This window comes from Sminthopsis crassicaudata, chromosome 1, assembly GCF_048593235.1.
Source record: "Sminthopsis crassicaudata isolate SCR6 chromosome 1, ASM4859323v1, whole genome shotgun sequence".
Taxonomy (NCBI): domain Eukaryota; kingdom Metazoa; phylum Chordata; class Mammalia; order Dasyuromorphia; family Dasyuridae; genus Sminthopsis; species Sminthopsis crassicaudata.
In genome coordinates this window covers 109,945,200-109,964,582 of record NC_133617.1, presented here as the reverse complement: position 1 = coordinate 109,964,582, position 19,383 = coordinate 109,945,200, and the positions used below count along the sequence as shown (strand labels likewise).

The following is a 19,383-nucleotide window of genomic DNA, read 5'->3' as shown; positions in this document are numbered from 1 at the left end:
CCCGGCTGCCTCATCATATCTCTTCTTTTGATTTATAAAAATGTCTTCCCCTGTAGAACAAAGGGTAGACAGCCAGAAGGTTTAAGTGAGCACAATCTGGGAAAATATTTTATGCTTCTATTAAATATGGGGGCAATAGTTTAAAACATGAATGGAAAGAGTTTAGATTATAATTTTTGGGGTCATGGATTTTGAGTTTACACTTTTTTCACAACTTACATTTTCATAACTCTTTAAAGTTGACCAAGCACTTTCACCTCAATTACTCCATGAGGCCAATGGAGCAAGCCTCCCTATTTTGTAGATGAGAAAACAAATGTTTACATAGTTTAAGGTCACATAGCTAGTAGGTGGCAAAGTTAGGATTCTATTCAATTTATCAGAAATTTATTAAGTGGGACAGCTAGGTAGTGCAGTGGACAGAGCACCAGCCCTGAAGTCAGGAGGACCCGAGTTCAAATTCAACTTCAGACACTTAACATTTTATACTTCCTAGCTATGTGACCCTGGGCAAGTCACTTAGTACCAGTTGCCTCAGGAAAAAAAAAAAAAAAGAAAAGGAAAGAAAAGAAATATATTAAGTGCAGTGGATAGAGAACCAAAAGACCTGGGTTCAAATTCTTCCTTTGATACATACTGATATACTGATTATGTGACCATGGGCAAGTTACCTAGCTTCTCAGTGCCCAAGGCAACTCTATAAAATGAAAAGGACGTGTCAAATTGCATTGGTAGAAAGAGATTCCTCATCTGGAAGCTCCCTATACCAATAAAACCATAGGTCTAGTCTTTATCCCTATTATCCACAAGGTACTATACAAAGAGCTGGCACTGTGTTATAGAAATTCAGTTCTCCTGATGACCAGGGCAGAACTCTTCCCATTATATCAAGTAATATGCTTCGCCTCCTTAAAGTCAATGGAGAAAAAAAAGATTAAAAAAGAACATGAAGCAGTGTAGTATAGCGGTAGAAGCATTGATTTGGGAGGTGATAACTGAATTTTGCTACTAATTGGCTGCGGGACCTTGGATAGATAACTTTCTCTCTCTGAGACTTGCTTTCCTATCTTTAAAATGAGGAATCATCCACAGTGCTTTCTAAGGTCCCTTCTGGCTCTGACATCCTATAGATTTAGAAAAAAAGTAGGAGCTGTTTGGAAAACAAAATAAAAAAGAATAAGCATAGAGAGGCGATAGAGAGGAAGGTACAAATTCTCAGGATGGTTAAGAATATGTATTTTGATGCTTCTGCCAAGTATAATTTCAAGAATGTGATCCTTGGCCAAAGATCTCATGCAGTCATTGGATACCAGTCTACTTCTGGATTTTCTTTTCTTTTTTTCTTTGTTCTTGGTTAATGTTTAGTCTTGAAGTTTTATTTTGTTTTGTTTTTCTCCTAAAGACTTCTGCTCTACTTTACATTTCCCAGGGAATATCTGGATGGCATTAGGAGAAAACTGGGGCCACTGATTAGTTTGTAAAAGGCTACTTGATCCTGTAATTGGTATCTTAATGGCCTTGTGTCTACAACCTACCCAAGATTTGAAATGTGCAATTTTCTAGAAATCATTTCTTTCCAGAAATACTGAATGTATGTTAGGGGCTGGTGGTAGTGAGATTTTTGGCCTCCAAACCCTAGTCCTTGGTTTCTAGCTCAAAAATAAGAACTACTTGCATCAGAACCTGCAAGACTGTGAAAAGAGCATGCTGCTTTATTCTGTGATGTACCTGAAGTATTCAGTGAAGGATTATATAAATGTCAGCTACAATTATGAAATCTGATTATTTCAGGCAACCCTTGCCTTTAACCCTGGTAAAAGATTTGAAAATATGTGTTTGGATTTAAACTACTTTGCTTCAAATGAAAGAATGAGTCCCTTTGGACTTGTCCCTGGTCAAGTAACATTTATAGTATTATGTTCAGTTCTGGGCTTGGCATTTTAGGAAGGATATTGATATGTTCAATCACCTTTTTTATTCCACTATGTTATGAAATGCTTATTTTAGTTCATAAAAAATAAAACAAAAATTATTTAAAAGGAAGGATACTGATAAGTTCGGACATGTCCAAAGGACATGGAAGAGGATGGATTGGAGACCTTGCCATAGGATCAGTTGAAGGACTGAAGTATGTTTTGCCTGGAGAAGAGACCAGAAGAAGGGGAAGAAGATTCAATAGTAGAAGAGGAGTTTGATTAAGAGCAATGAGTGGAAGCTACAGAAAGGCAGATTTCAGTTCCGTATAGGGAAAGCTTTCTAATGACTGAGCTCAGAATAGGATAGAATGCCTCAGAAGTTTTCCTATTCCTTAGAGGTTTTCAAGCAAAAGCTTGATGGCCCCCTGTCAAAGATATTATAGAAGGGATCCCTGCTTAGAGACTGATTAAAATTAATGGATTCTGAGATCCCTCTAAGCTCTGGGGAAGCTAGGTTTCCCTATCTCTGTGTTCTTTGGAATGCCTGCTTTATAGCTAAAAAAAAATTAACATCTTCAGCCTTGCCCTTTCTGTTTTCTTCTTTTTTTTGCTCACCTGACTTATTATTATTATTTTTACTTTGACTCTCTCCTGATGACAAAATTTCTTTGGCCACTCTTTCCCAGCACTGGCTTCAATTATACCTCCTCGCCTTCTAATCTCTGCATTCTGACTTCTGATCTCATCCTTCAACCCAAACTGTTCTCTCCAAAGTTACTGATGATCTCTTAATTGCCAAATCTAATGACCTCCTCTCAGTCCTCATCCTTCACCTCTTTGCAGCTTTTCGTACTTTTTATCATCCTTTTCTCCTTAATATTTTTTTCTGTCTGTATTTTTGTGACACTGAAAATTCTCTTCCTACCTATCTAACTTTTCCTTTTCAGTTTCCTTCACTGTATCTTCATCCAGGTCATACCTATGATGACTATGAGTGTTTCCCAAGGCTCTATTCTGGACCCTCTTCTCTTTCTTCCCTATATTATTTTACTTAGTGATTTCATCAGTTACCCTGGATTCAACTATTATCTTCATTCAGTCAATTCTCAGATTTATTTGTTCATCCCTCACTTCTCTGCTGATTTCCATATTGACATTTTAGCTGCTATTGGATAGCTTAAACTGCACGTCCCACAGACATCTTAAAATTAGGTTGTTCAAAATTGTATCTTTTCTCTCCATATTACCCCCAAATTCTCCAAATTTTGTTATTATCATGGAGTACACAATTCTCCTAATCCTTCAGGGTCACTTTAGTGTCATGGTTGACTGCTGACTCTCCCTCATCCTTCATACTCTACTAGCTGTTTGTACCTTTTCTCATCTTCATCTTCTTCTTTCCTGTGACACTGCAACTACTGTGGTGTAGGACCTCATCCCTTCTTACCTGGAATAGTATAATCTCCTTTTAATTAATAGCCATCAATGTAGTTTTCCTAAAACACAAATTTGACATTCATGAAGGAACTCAGGGGAGACATGTATATTCAGAGGATAGAAATAAGAGCAACTGAGTATCCAAAAGACACTTAGGCTTGATGTCAGGAAACATTTTCTACCAATTAGAGCTGTCTAAAAGTGGGAATGGGCATTCTGGAGAGGCGGCAGGTTCCCTTCCCTTGGAGATTACTTTCATGTAAGAGTTGGACTAGATCTCCATTGAAGGCTTTTCAACTCTTAAATTCAGTGATTCTGTATTAATTTCCTCCTACTTAGTAAACTTCTTACATCAAAAATGAACTCTCTTGTTAGTCATTTAAAACTTTTCATCAACCAGACTGTTCTACCTTTCCAGCTTCAGATGTGATGCTCCTTCTCCTCTTTCTCTGTCTAGAATGTCCATCCTTCTCATTTCTACCACTTGGAATTCTTATAACACTCAGACTGAGTGCTGCCGTCAGCAGGAGGGCTTTCTTGGTCCTTATACCCTCCTTCCAGCTGCCCCTGCCTTCTTCCCCTGAGGTTACCTTATATCTACTTTGCACATGTTCTCTATATACTTATAGATGTTGTTTCCTCTATTGTCTCCTCTTCTAGAATGTTAACTCCCTAAAGGTTGGGCTATTCTTCATTGTTTTGTATCACTAGTGCCTAAAGTGCATTGTAAATGTTAAAGCATTCTATAAATGCTAACTATTAGGAAGGAAGGAAATAAGCATTTATTAAATATCTGTGTTTAATAATAAATGTGTTTAATAGTAGTGTGAAATGATTTACTAATTTACTAATATGCTCTCATTTGTTTCTTACAACAGTCATTGGAGATATGTATTATTATTATACTCATTTTACAGATGAGGAAATTGAGGCAAAGAGAAGTAAAGTGGCTTGTTCTGGGTCACACAGTTAGTAAATGTTTGAGGTTAGATTTAAACTCAGCTCTTTCTGATTCCAGATCATTGCTCTATTCACTATGTCATCTACCTGCTATTTTTATTCCTATTATTATTAATATATTTAGTTAAATTTGATTATTATTATATGATTAAATATATTAATATATTTGATATATTGGTAATATAGTTAATTGATTAGTATATTTGAATTTGATTGACTATTTGATATTATTAATGTATTTGATTGAATTTTATGTAATCATAGATACACAGGATATAGAACTGAAATGGATATTAGAGATCATTTAAAGTAGCCCTTCATTTTACAGCTATTTCCTGATACTAGTTAATTTTTACACTTGCATGTAGTTGGCTATTGACAGTCTCCTAGTTCATCTACTACTTCCCAGTGCTCTCCCAATTCTATTGCTCTGACCTACTTCCTTGATTATCCATTAGAGGTAATACTTGCCAAATAGACATTTGATAGGAAATGCCCTGCTATTTCTTGGGCAAATTATAATCCCTCATAGTCTCAATTATAGACTCATTGGAGTTCTCTGATGTCCCCTCAAGCTTCTCTGAATTCTAGACATCTGTGGTTGAATTAAACCATAAAGATTTTGTGATCAGACTGGTTCTGAATTTTTGTATCATTTCAAGAGGGAAGATAGCTTTTCGGGGATATAACTTCTTAGAGTAAAATATCTGAAAGAGAGAGAAAGAGGAGGGGAAGGGAGGGAGGGAGAAAGAGAGGAGAGGGAGAAAGAGAGAGAAAAGCAGAGACAGAGAAAGGAGAGAGAGAGAAAAGAGAAACGAGACACAGAGACAGAGAGACAAAGACAGAAGAGAGAGAGAAAAGAGAAACGAGAGACAGAGACAGAAACAAAGAGAGACACAGAGACAGAGAGACAAAGAAAGAAGAGAGAGAGAGAGAGAGAGAGAGAGAGAGAGAGAGAGAGAGAGAGAGAGAGAGAGAGAGAGAGAGAGAGAGAGAGAGAGAGAGAGAGAGGGAGAGAGAGGGAGAGAGGGAGGGAGGGAGAGAGAGGGAGAAAGAGGGAGAAAGAGGGAGGGAGGGAGGGAGAGGAGGAAGGAGAGGGGAAAGGGGAGGGAGAAGGAGAGGGGGAAGGAGAGAGACAAAAAGACAGATCTAGAGAGAGAAGAGAGACAGAGACAGAGACTTTTGGGCTATATAGACTTTGCACACTCTTCAGATTATACCACCCACAGGTGACAGCCTAATTTGACCTTAGAGTGGAAAGAGCTTTGGCTGTGTTGTGTTGTCCTGGGAGCAGGGATGGAATCCTGGTTTTGCTTCTTACTGCTTGTGTGACCACAGGAAGTCAGTTTGTCTCTCTGTGGTTGCATTTCCTCATTCTCAAATGAGAGGGTTGGCTCCAAAGACTTCTAAGGCCCCTTCCAAATGTAGCTGTGTGAGCCTATTCTCATGGAGAGGTGGGAGTCCCGGTGAGGAAGTCCGGCAAGAGTCCTTTCCCTCCCTTTCTTCTGTGCTTTAGATTCTTAGTATCCTTGGTCTAGAACTTGGGAAAGAGCCATCCCTCCCATTTTACATATAATAAAATTGAGGCCCAACTTATACAGGTAGTCACCATCAGAAGTGAAACTTGACTCAGATCATCTGACTCTAGAACCAATGTTTTTTCCAATATGCCATAACGCCTTTTTGATTCTCTTTAAAGGCTTTAAGAACCTTTAATTTAAAGAGGTGTCTCGGTTCTTTGCAAAAATAAGCGGAAAGAATGCTGAAAGACTAAGATTCAAATTCTGATTTTCTTGCTCACTATCTAACTGGATCTAAGGAAATTTTAACTTTGTCTCTGGGTCCAGATCTGTGCACAGCTGAACACGCCCTCCTCTGACTATTCATTTGCAGATGAATTATAAATAAAATAATGGTGACAGGTTCATGGAAGAAGAAACAGAAACCTTCCCGACCCAATCAAAGAAAGAGACACCCCCAACCCAAGCATATGTAAAACTTAACTGGAAGTTCACAAAAAACTCAGCAAGCTTGTCCTTAAAACAACATTTATTGTAGCTCAGTGTCAAAATATTTTTTACAAAAATATTCCACTGTTTGTACCAAACAGCTATAAAAATCAGTTCTACATGCTAGGAAGGTGTGCAAGTAACTTACATAGAAAGACTTAGCTCACACAATAGTATTAAGGAGAAGGCATCGTCCATGGTTGGTCTAACCTCACACTTCTATTTATAATTTTCAATTCTAAAAGTTTTCTCATTCTATATTGTCTTTGCTTCGGAGAAAAGCTGTCTATGCTTAGAACATGTGCTGCAAGAAACATTACCTTTCAAGGAGGCTGATTGGCACTCTGGGGGAAAATAATGCTATCTGTCCAAGGATTCCCAAGTTTAGAGGAATGATTTGAATCCTCCCTTTAGAAGACTTACATATCACACAGTGGGAACAGACAAAAAGGACCATGATCTCATCTAAGCCACTCAGGACCTTGTGTGTCTGTGTGTAGGGGGGGGAGGAGGGAGGGAAAATAAAATTCCAAGGAAGTCTAAAGATCAAAAGTCCCAAAAAAGGCAAAATATCCTTAAATTGGCAGTCTCAGGTGTAAACTGGATTTTGAGAGCTTTCTTCAACCATTCTTCACTCCTGTTTTCAAATCGAGTTAACACTTTCAGGGACCTAGGAACTGAGTACTTTCAAGAGGATCACTGCCTGAGATGAGAGAACAAATAAGTTCCTAGAAGTTAATTCTCTTTAATGAAAAAAGATGATATGGCAAGTAGCCCCAATGATGAGTCTTAAAATTAGGGTGAAGTTCTCAGGATTTTAGAGCTAGTAGTTATTTGGAAGGAAATAAAAGACTGATAAATTGAGATACAGTTTGGGAAGAAAAATGCACTTGGGAATCATAGCTTGAGAAGCTGGCCTGCCTTATAACACAGGCTTTCCAAACTAATTGGAAGAATTAAGGGAAAAATAAACATTGCTTTATTTTATAGAAAATTATGCTGGGGGTAAGGATAGAGAGCCCTGTTCAAAACATAAAAGCATTTAGGAGGTTGTACTACTTAAGTCTCCTTATTAAGAAAGAGTGACAAATATCTGGAAATGTTTGTAGCAAGAAATAAACCTAGTTTCTCTTTCCCTTTTCTTTAAAATGCAAGTTTATTTTAGAAAATAAAATGTTAGCTATGGAAAGTTTACCAATGTGTTTCTGATAATTTTTGTTAAAGACAACAAAATTGAAAAACAAAAAAATCTTATGCATTTTGAACAGTTCTGTGAAGTATCTAAAAACAGACAGTCTTTTTAGACAAAAAGCTGGAGTAGAGGGATTTGTTCTCTGTTGCAGATCCTCCAAAAGAGAAATCAACATCAGAAGACAGGGTATACGGCAATGATGGGGTGTATTAAAAAATCACACATAAAAGAAATCATTTGCACAAAGCAAAGATGTCATCTCCCTAAAGCTTGGCAGAAAAATATAAATTCTGGTGCACATTTTATAATAAGCATAGTTATACTGAAACAACTATAAATTACATGTTATTGAACAAAATCTACCTTGAAATGAATGATTTATAACACTACAAATCATCATCCTCTCTTTCCTTGACAATTAAACACAAAAGTTTTCCCATGTTAAAAACAAACAAACACAATTTTAACACATAGAGTACTTGCAAACTCTACGAAGTTGAGAATTGTAGTAATGATACAATAATCACTGGGTTATTACATGAGCATGAGGAACAAAAAAAACCCAAAAACATCCTTATTTTAGGATGGTTTATTCAGTAAACTATATCTATTGAAAAGATCAGCTTTAACGCCAACCCACCTCAATAGAAAACGCATCCCCATCAGACAAATGGAACCAATATAAGAAAGCCTAGTGGAGCTTTCCTAGTTTGGGTGAAAGATTATTACCTTGTGTTGAATCTGTCCAGTTCTTCCTACCATATAAATGGAGTACAGGGATGTTCTAATGGAATGCTATATCTAATTAAAGCCAGAATGGTGTTGTGAAATTCTCCTATGGAAAGGTTAGTTTGGATTCACTCTAGCTCATTTTAAAATCTCCTCTCAAGCTATAGTATATCTCACTAGACAGATCTCCCAAAGATAAAATGCCAGCATCATCAAGGGTAGGTATCTATTCATGCAGCAGCCCAGCTAATAGAGGAGGAGCAATGGACTTAGGAGTCAAACAACTCTAGGAGTCCCAGCTCCTCCTCTTAATAGAGAGCAAGGTTCTGGTCAAATCATTTCATTTCTGAATCTCAGTTTTCCCAACTGCAAAGTGAGGACAAGAACTCTTGTAATACCTTCCACATAGAGCTGTTTTGAAAACATGACCTTGTAAACATCTTGCATTTATTTGATGCTTTAAGACTTACGAAGTCCTTTCCTCACAATGCCCTTGTGCGAGGTAGGTATTAATACTGTTTATAGCTTTGGATTTGACACACTGTGCTAGATTTGTTCATAGGCTCATGGTGTCTAAGACATGGTGACATTTCCCATTAGTCTCTGTTGAGTATAGGACTATTAAATTCAGTTTTATGCAGTTTTCAGGGTGGGGAAGAGGGCTGGAGCTGAGGCAGAGATGTGTACCATTCCCTCCTTTATTTCCCACTCTGATAAAAAGCTTCTAGCTGCTAGGCCAGAAGGTCTCCAACACGTTTTTTGGCCAAAGCTGCTCTTTGATGGATTTGTAAAAATGAAAAAAAAATATTGTAAGTTCACAGAATCTCAGAGCAGGATGGAACTTTGGAAGTCATTTAGTATAACTTTTACCTAAAGCATTAATTTCCCATGGCATCTATTTCTGATGAGAAGCCATTGGCCTCTGAGTGAATCCTTATAGAAGAGGGGGTACATCTGCCTCAGTAGAATAGACTGATAGCTCTATTAGAAAGTTCTTCCTCAAAGGGAGCTGAAATCCACTTCTGTATTCTTGCAGAATATGGGCTGCAAGCATTGAGTAATTTAACACCTTTTTGATCAAGCTGAATTTTTGAATTCTTGTACTCGTGCTTCTCTTCCCTTGATTTCCTAAATCTAATACAAGATTTTAAAAAATGCCCCTTTAGTTCCTACTTCCCCCTCACCAGCAATCTACCATTCTTTTGCCTGCTCCTTTCCCATCAGAAAGTTGCCCGATTTTTTTTTCTTTTATAATTCACTTCCTGACTTTTCCACTTCCCACTCTTGCACACTATGATGACCAAAATGATCTAGAGAGTGGGATCCTTCACCAAATTTTGGCAAATATTTCAGACTCAATTCTGAGATTTCTTGGTGGGTTTAAACATATCAGACTTCTCAATCACATTAAAATTTGGCCATATAAATTTGCCCATACTACCATTTGTGAGGTGAGGTGATTTTAAAATAGCATGGACTAAGGAAATGCACATTGGATTTGCAATTAGAAGATCTGTGTTAAAAAATCAGCTCTATCCTAAGTGATCTTGGTCAAGTCATTTTTCTCTGGACCTCAGTTTATTCTTCTGTCAAATGAACAAGTTGAGCTTAATAATCATAAGGTCCTTCCTTGCTATCAATTCTGTGGTTTTATGAGATATCCAATTGCTGATAGGAGCAATGCATTGGAGTATATTTGCAATGTTTGCAAATTGACAGGGAACATGAGAATTTCATCCATTTCATAGATATGACAAAGTAGGAAACTATATAGATGGGGAAAAAAAGGAAAGGATATGCTTCCCGCCTAAAAATGCACATCCAATTTGTAAAAGTCACTGGAAAGACCATTTTTAAGGGAACCTGAGAAAGTCAAAGGCAGCATTGAAATTTAAGAATCCAGATATGAATGTCAGATAATAGATGGAAACGCACATACACCATTTTATAACACAGTGATGCTTGGCTTGTATATTACTAAGGAGAAAGGAGAAAGAGGAAGAATCCATTACTCTGTAGTTATCTTTATATATATCTCAACTACAACTAATGTTTTACCTTTATAGGGCATTGTCCAGTAAGACAAATGTCAAATCCACACTGCTATTCTACTATTTCTATTTTTCTTCTCCTTTTTTTTTTTTTAACCAAAGCCACCCAAGATGGTGTTTGCATTTGCAAAAATACAAATGTAATGGCAAATAGCAGAAGTACCAAGTTACTGTCAAAAAGGAAGATTTCATAAAAAGTAAAAACATGCACATATACTCCCAAGTCCACAAATCATGAAGTCTTGAGTTTCCTCATTCTTCACTGTATACCCACTTGTTTGCCTTTCAAAAATCCCCTTGTGTCCTAGCATTGAAAAACATTGAATGTGAAGTATGTGTTTGTTATGAGGATATACGGTATTTTTCTCTACCCTTTTCCAACTTTTCCTAATGATCCGTCTCAACATTAGTGCCTTTCTTTGTTTCCAACTTATCCTGTATATATTGTTTGTTGCTTGCATGTTGTCTCCCCCATTAAATTGTAAATTCCTTGAGAGCAGGGTCTGGCTTTTGCCTTTCTTTATGACAGTCTCAGCACTTAGTATAGTGCCTGGTACATAGTAGGCACTTGATAAATGTTTACTTGTTGGTGAAATTATGGACTTCCAGGAGCAAGGGAACTGGTAAAATTTCTGAATCAGCCCACAGATATTTGGGACTTTCTTGGTAAGGCCACAGGAACACAAAACCCCTCCAGATTAAGCTCATCAATTGAACTGTGCTATTTTGTGAAGCTGCTTGGGATGGAAGAAGCATAAAAATACTCTGAAGAAAAACAGGAATAACTCTTTTCCTGGACAGAAGTTATTACTTGGCCCTTTTAATTTCTTTCAGCCTCATTTTTTTTTATCAGTAATTCTCCAGTTTTTACAACTGGATTTCTGCCTGCTATTTTTTCCATAGTCAGTGGCATGGGAAAAAAAAAAAAAGCATTTTGAACCTAATATTTTGGGTTTTCCATTCAGGAAACAACTCTAAAAACTATACTACTCCTTTGGATAAATAAGCTCAAAATAAGAAAAACTTTGTGGCCAATATTTTCTTCTTTTAGTGACTTTTACAGTGATTAAAAATAGACAATGAAAATTTACAATGTGTACTAGAACAAGGCTTCTTAAACTTTTTTCATTTGTGACCCCTTTTCTCTCAAGAAATTTTTATGTGACCCTGGATATATAGGTATATAAAATGGGTATACAGATCAAACATTTATTGATAATAAATCATAATCTCATGACCTCCCCCATTTATTTATAAGACCCCATATAGGGTCACAAACCAGTTTAAGAAGCTGGGCACTAGAGAATGTGCTATGTACATTGTGTGCTGAAAGAAAGCGTTTTATGATGTCAGAGGTAGAAAATAGTGTGGTGTATTTCACGTTGAAGGATATGGCCTTTTATACAATATAGGCTTAAGAAACGTTCAGATCTGTTACATGGGTTTTTCCATTGCTTTAAGACAATGACAGTTAATGACAATAATAACAAAGAACCACAAGCCAAACTAGAAAACCAAACTTTGACTTTTTCATCTCAATATTCTGTATCTTCCCAAATTTTCATCTTGTAAACAGGTCAAGGTTGTTCTATTGTGAATTCAACTTTGCTGCTTTCCCAATCTTTGGAAATCAAATAGGGATTTCAGAGCACGTAAGGCAAATTCTATGTGACTTCTGAAATATAGCATTGATGCTGCTAAAGCCTTGCTGGCTAATCATTTTTTTTTTAAAGTTTATTTACAGTCTGACTGTTCTTCCACACTAGGTCTATTAAGAAAGTCCATGTTCCTAAATAGCCAGTCAGCAATTTCATTTTGCTCCTCCAGAGTTCTGTCAGTTACTCAATTCAGGAATTTCAAAACAACATTAAAATGTACACTATTTACAATGGAAGCGTCCATATTGGGTATTCCAAAGCATCCCATGAGAACTGGACATTCTCAAAGGTCGTCCCATGTGGGGGCTCAGAACTTGAACAAGTTGATAAAGTCCTGAGGCGACAGAGAGACAGAGCAGCTCTCTGGATTATTGGCTGTACACGGATGATCTGTTCCCTGAAAAAAGAACATAGAAGTTTAGTTTCCGTTCCCAGAGATATCTCTTCTGTTCTTAGCATTGCAAAGCATCGACAAATATAGGAACAATAATCCTCTCTAGTGAATGCCATGGACAGTGCCACATGGGTCTGGAAAAGCAAGGAACTACATAGGAAAACAGCAAGCCCAGTTAATAGTGTGTCAGTCTTAGAACCAGGAGGACCTAGCTAGATTCAAGGGATAAATCCCAGATCTGTAATCATAGGAAACTCACTTAATCTTTCAGTGCCTCTGACAAGTCTTTTATTCCAAACTAGAGTCTTAGATCCTGGGACTATCTAAGCTCCAACACAAACCCATGTGACAGAGGAGTTGCACAACTCCACTGGTGAAGGGAGTTTTCATACCTGGTAATTTACTATGATGATGAAACTACAGGTCTAAACCAAAAAATTAAAAAAAAAAAAAAGAGGAAGAAAAAAAAGGAAAAAAAGGAGAAAGAAACAAGGCAGGGAAGAAAAAGAAAGAAAAGTATGTGTACATGTTGGAAAGCATAAATAAAAAGGAAAAGGAAAGAAAGTCTCCATTAGCACACAATGGAAAGGAGCTGTATAGAGTATAATGAATCCCCTGAAATGGTTACATTATTTGAACTCAACCATTTATATACTGGGTTTGAAGCAATGATGAACTTTTGCATGATCATAACTTCAAATAGTACAAATTCAAATACATGCGACTATTTCAGGGAATTCTTTATTTGTGCTAAGAAGCACCTATCTGTGATTTCATTTCCATACCATTACATTTCAGGTTATTGCCAAAGTAAAAAAGCCTTAGCTTTATGTCAAGCATGTGACTAAAAATATTATTTGCACAGTCTCTGTGAGAGGACAGAACTTTCCTAGGCCTCTGTGAAGGTCTTTTTTAACGCACCTTCCAAGAAAGGATGTGGCAATGTTTGCAGAGCTGTAAGGTGTCTCCATATTGTTCTTTCCTTGGGTAACATCGGATAAGCTTAAAATACATCTTCTTCCAATCCAGTTGTCCCTTATCAGACAAAATTAATCGCTTGCGAATCTAAAATTAAAGTATTTACAATGGGATAAGTAGGAGCCTGGGATTATGTGCTGAGATATTCTGGAAATACTAAATACTTTCTCCAACTTTTCCATGCCACCCCATCCTTGTGATCCAATTCCCCCCCAAAAAAACACTTCAATCTAGAAAACTTCCTCTTTTAGGCTGTACCTCCAAGATTATGTTGAGTTTTAGCTGGCTTGAAATAAGGAAGGCATTGAAAAACAAGATCCAAGGATCTTGTGCACGGAGGGCAAGTGGGATGGAACAGGGGACTGGAAACCATGCTATGTAAAAGTAATAATAACAGTTGGCATTTCTCTAGAGCTGTGAAGTTTGAAAATAGCTTTACATGCTTAATTTAATTTAATTCTTAGTATTATAGACATTATTTCCTTTTTACAGATGAGGTAGAAGTAGGGATGTGAAAATAAAGGAAAAGAAAACCTGCTGTTTAGCTACCTGTCGCTCTGTGAAATGATATTGGCAGAGTTTCTTCCATAGCAACCGGTCTTCACTGAGCAGGTGCAGATCTGGGGCCACCTGGCCCAAGCTGACAAGGTCCCTTCCATCTGTTAGCCTCTGCATGATGTTCAGTTGTAAACACAAAGGCAGGTCCGTGAAGGTGAGGCCTTTGAAAGCAGGCTGGAACCAAGGAAGATTCAATTACACGGAGATGAAAGGAAAACCAACCAACCAATTAAGAGGTAAAGGCATCACTTGATTACCAACCATCCTGTACTCTCAAGCTGGTTTATTTTACAGAGTGAATCAACTATTCTTTTCATTCTAAACCCTTAAATTGGCCCCAGCTGTGGAAGCCAAGTGAGAATAGTATGGACCACCTTGAACAGATTAGTGACTATGACGTTTTACTCAATTTTACAAAACTTGCCCTTTGTGTTGTTGAGATGTGTTACATATTTCAGGAAGCACACACTGGGATAAGGAAAGGGTGTCTCAGAGCATCTCAATTTGGGGAATTCCATACAATTTTTAGAGTCTATAATTTTTAGTATCTATTGCCTAAGAATAGTTAAGAGTCAGAAAAATCTGCCACAGCCCATGAGGTTTTATAATTAGTCTTTTGGATTTGGGAAAATTAGGTGCCCTTAGTGCAATATCTTTCCCTTTAATCAAAGATTGTGTGACCTTGGGCAAGTGTGAGATATAGTTTTTCTCATCTGAAAAACAGAAATAAGATGTGCACTACCTTATCTCACAAGACTCTTTGATTACAGTAATATGTGAATATATAGGAGGCAGTGTGCTGGGTTAAGAATAGGCCTCAGAATCAGGACTGCATTGATTTAAGTGCACCTTTTCTCCACCCCTCCTCACACATAGTTGCTGTAAGGAATCTGGGTAAGTCACTTCATCAACTTTTCAGTAAGGTAGGCAATTTTCTTAGAATATAAGGGTTAGTAGTGAGAAAGTGGGGCAGGCAGGGGAGAGGAGCACCAGGGATCGCTCCTATACCACTGAAATCGCAAGTCTAGACAAATCTAAATAAATACATTTCCAGCTAAATTTTTTCCTTTTTCCTTATAGAAACAGGTTATCCAAATGACACAATGGGTAGAGTGCTAGACTTGGAATCAGGAAGACCTGAGTTCAAATCCTACATTAAGATACCCTAAAAGCAAGTCATTCATCTATTTCAATTCCCTTATTTCTGAAATGGAGATATTAATAGCATCTATTTCCCAGGATTGTTGTAAAGGACCATATGGAATAACAAGTTGTAAATCTGAGTAAATACTAGCTTGAAGATGGTGATGATAATGGTGCTGGTACTGATGTTGATATAACTTGCCCAAGGTTACATAGAAATTAACTGATAGAACCAAAGTGGCTCCGTACCAGAGCTCTTTCCATGACACCCCATTGATTCCTAACTCAACTTCCATTCCTAACTCTTTTCATTACATTGAGACTATATTCTAAGCTTTGGGTCTCCTTGATTATCCTGGCGCTCTGCAAACAGAAGACATTAACCAAAGTTTGTAGATTGACTGGACAATCTGTTTCCCCTCAGTGTGTAGAGAAACACATTTAGGTGTTTACCACAGTAAGGGTTTTGTAAGCCTGTAGAAGGTCCTAAATCCATTTTTTCATTTATCATCTGCAATGGATCGAATGAGCTTATAAAACTGCCCAAGGATTTTTTTTTTTTTTTTTTTTTAATTTCCAAGTGAGTTTCAAAGTATCTTTTTTTTTTTTTTTTTGGATAAAACCCTCTGGCCAGTTATGACATTTGCTCCTGTTAGGAGTCGGGCATAGCAGGCAGGCAGAGTGAGTATTCTCAGCTTTTCAAACCTGACCTTTTCACCAGATCTTTGCCTCAATCCCCTGAAGAGCCCTGCCTCCTTATCAACAGTTAACAGCTCACATGCTCATCATCTTTAGCTGAATATAAACATGCACCAAGGGAACAAGAACCCCTCTTTTCCTTTTTCAAGCCAGTGCCTGGCTAGAAGCCATTCTGGCTCAGTCCTTGGCCCCTCTCCTCTTCTCCCCCTCCCAATGTAATTCTGCCCGTGGCAGTATGTGGCAGTATGGGGCAGAACTCTGCCTTACTGTATACATCCCAAATGCCTCAGATTTTTTCTTCCCCAAAATAAAAGTAACAAACCCTTTCAATCATCCTAGCTTTTTCTTTATCATTTCTAAATATTGCTTATCTCAGCTTGGCTCCATGGAATTTGATTTGAAAGTTTACTGGACTATAAAAGGGTGTGTGTGTGTGTGTGTATGTGTGTGTGTAGGTGTGTATGTGTGTGTGTAGGTGTGTGTGTAGGTGTGTGTGTGTAGGTGTGTATGTGTGTGTGTAGGTGTGTGTGTGTAGGTGTGTATGTGTGTGTGTGTGTAGGTGTGTGTGTAGGTGTGTAGGTGTGTGTGTGTAGGTGTGTAGGTGTGTGTGTGTGTGTGTGTGTGTGTGTGTGTGTGTATGTGCCTGTGTACTGGGGAAGAGCTGAGTTCAAAAAGGAATGGAAATTCAAGGATGCTAAGGAAACACTGGCCAAGCATTCTTACTTTGCATGGGCACTCACTCATATGACAAACCTAGCTTTCCTAGTCTGGTTCAGAATGAAGTACTCCCCTCCCTCCCCAGCATCCTCTGGGGCTTGGGGGTGGTGGGGATACGAGCTGGGTACACTGCGATGTTGCTCTCAAAGAGATTTACTTTAGAGCTGCAGAGGGATAAGGTGAAGTACAGGAAGGATTATGATGAGGAGGAAGCATGATAAAGTAGCATTAAAAGCTTTGGGTTCAGGTACTAAATCACAGGCACCATGGACATAATGGAAAACTCATGGGATAATAGGACTTGAAGTCAAGAACTGATATGAGTTAGAATTGCAGCTCTGATGTATGAGTTGTTTAATTCTGAGCAAGTTATTCAAATCCTCTGAGTCTTATTTTTTCTCCACCCGTAAAATGGGAATGATAATTTTTTTACTCCCCAACTCAGAGAGTTGTTGGAAGGAAGATGCTTCACAGTCCTTCAATATTTAACAGAACTATGCAATTGTTAGGATCGTAAATCCAGAGCTGAAAGGGAGCTTAGAGATCATCTGGTCCAACTCTTGTTTTATAGACGAGGAATTGAGGCCCAGAGTGGTTAAGGGATATATTTGCCTATGGTCACATAGGATGGTCACAGAGCTAAGATTTGAAATGAGATTGTCTTACCTCAAACCAAGTACTCTTTCCATGGTTATTAGTCTTTCTTTTGTTATTATTGTTAATGAATTAGAGCTATTAATATTAATGATGATTGTATACATTTAAAGCTAGGAAGGACCTCAAAGGTCATTTAGTAGGTAAAGGGTTGATCACCATAAGCCTCATTTTCCTTTTCTGTAAAAGGGAAATAATGATACCAACAACCTCACAAGGTTGTTATAAAGTTCACATAAGATCACATCTATGGTAAACGTTATCAGGTGATGTCAACAGGGAATTCTAGCTTCTTCAAGCATGCACCTAGGCTGCTTTGAGAACAACCTGACAGTTCCCCCCAGCTGGCATCCCCAAAGAGCTCCCAAGCTCCAGAGGATGCTGGGGAGAGAACCCAACTTGCATGAGCAGGGAAAGGGAAAAAAAATCAAAAAGGCAATTCACACCAAACTGATAAAACCCCCCCAAAACTCCTAAAAACTCAGACAATTAAGCAAAACGCTTTTTAAAATTACCTGAATAATCTCCATTCTCATTGACTTTGTAAGTGATTTAATTATTCTTTCAACTTTCAAATGATTTAGAAATTAAGTCTCAGAGATATTGTGACAAAGTTTTATCTTAAAATTTAAAAAATGAACTTAGATGTAAACTGAGTTCCTCTGTTCCCTCTCTGATTTACATTTGTGTCCAAAATCTGTTCTGAAAAGTTCTTTTGTTTTTATGATGAATAAATAGAATTGTAATTTGCAGGTCAGTACCACCCCCAAACCCTACTTCAGGAAAAAAAAAAAAAAGTAGAATCTCAGCTCTTTTGAATTGACAGTATCTTGAAGCTAATAGTTCGAAGTTTATTAGAAAAGGGACTGGGAAAAGAGGAGCCCATCCTAAAGCTTTCTCAAGGATTTCAATCATTACAAACTTGGGAGATATTTCAGTTTTCTCATGTTTCTCTTGTCGTTTCCCTTCGCTAGTCTCCCACCCTCCCACCACTTCTGTTTTCTTGGCTCTTCCTCCCTAGCCTGCTGCTCTATCAGAGAATGTTTTTGGCCTTTTTCTTTTTCTTGTTGAGGGTCCTGTTAACATAGGAAGTCATAACAATGGAGATCCTGCCATAACTAGAGGCTTCTGATGCCCTAGTGTGGCCCCCACCCTCAGCCCCAGCTGTGCTCAGGCACTGCTGTGTAGGAATTACAATACACTTTCCCGGCTTAGCCTTCCTGCTCACCCTGGTGATTTGGATGTTGTTCAGCTGCTGCTGCCAATGTAGAATGGTCTCCATTCGGTACACCCACATGTTAATGTTCCCAACCAGAACAGACTTGCCTACCCTTTGGACCAGGGTACATAAGGATGTGTAGAGAGTCTGCAGCAGCTCTCTTATCAATCTGATATTTTGTTGGTCTTCGAGGACTTGGAAGGGGAAAAAAAAGAAAGAAACAATTATTACCTATTTAGTATTTCTTCCCACTTTCTATATTTTGCTTGGCCCTTGAAGTTTTGTTTTTCTGGGAAGCTCTGCTTTCAGGCAATCAAAATAAGGAATTATTAAATAGATTAGGTGCTAGATACTTTGTTAAGTGCTGGAGATATGGAAACAATGGGAACCCTTTCCTGCTCTCAGGGAGCTTACAAAAAGGATGGAAAGGCTGTTCACAAACTAAGGTGGTGATATATGCTGGCACTGAGAACAAACTGGGCGGTGGTGTTGAAAGGAGATGATTCCTTATGGAACAGAGCATGATCAGTGAACTGGGCCCTGATAAGTTCCAGGTAATGGTAATACTCTGAGCTTTTCAGTAGGATATTATTTTTCCATTCATCCATCTCTAAAAAACTAAATGATCTGAATGCTTCATTGGTACCTCCTCCTAAAAATACGTATGCATAAATGCATGCATAAATGTATAGATGCATACATGTGTACACATGCATTCTATATCTCTGTGTATAAGTGTACACATATATACATAACACAACATTACATGCGTGTGTACACAATAATACATATATGTTAAAAGAGGTTTACCTTTCAGCACAACTTTTTCCAGAATATTCATGAAGTTCTTTTGGGCAATGCCACTCAGGGAAGTGAGCTGTGATTTTGCTATCAGTTCCAACAGCTGTAGATAAAAATAGAAGTTGCCAGGGTTAGAATACAGAAGTTTTTCCCCCTCCACCCCCTCTAATCTGTGCTTTGAGTCATGTGACACAATACAGACTCACAAGGACGGCTAAAAAGATAAATGGCAGGCAGGGCAGATTCTCAAAATAAAAGATAAATGGGA

The 19,383-nt window shown here is 37.9% G+C and overlaps 1 protein-coding gene across 1 annotated transcript in view; it reads right to left on the bottom strand.

The window, feature by feature from the left end:
* Nucleotides 1-11,643: 11,643 nt before the first annotated feature.
* The window catches only part of FBXO32 (F-box protein 32), a 36,202-nt gene continuing 28,462 nt past the window's right edge, over nucleotides 11,644-19,383 (bottom strand). The window contains exons 5-9 of the mRNA XM_074266066.1: nucleotides 19,125-19,218; nucleotides 18,324-18,508; nucleotides 13,874-14,056; nucleotides 13,268-13,411; nucleotides 11,644-12,349 (exon numbers count right to left, since the gene is read on the bottom strand). Of these exons, the coding sequence (XP_074122167.1) occupies nucleotides 12,260-12,349; nucleotides 13,268-13,411; nucleotides 13,874-14,056; nucleotides 18,324-18,508; nucleotides 19,125-19,218 (696 nt within the window). The 3' untranslated portion in view covers nucleotides 11,644-12,259. The remainder of the gene's footprint in view (nucleotides 12,350-13,267; nucleotides 13,412-13,873; nucleotides 14,057-18,323; nucleotides 18,509-19,124; nucleotides 19,219-19,383) is intronic.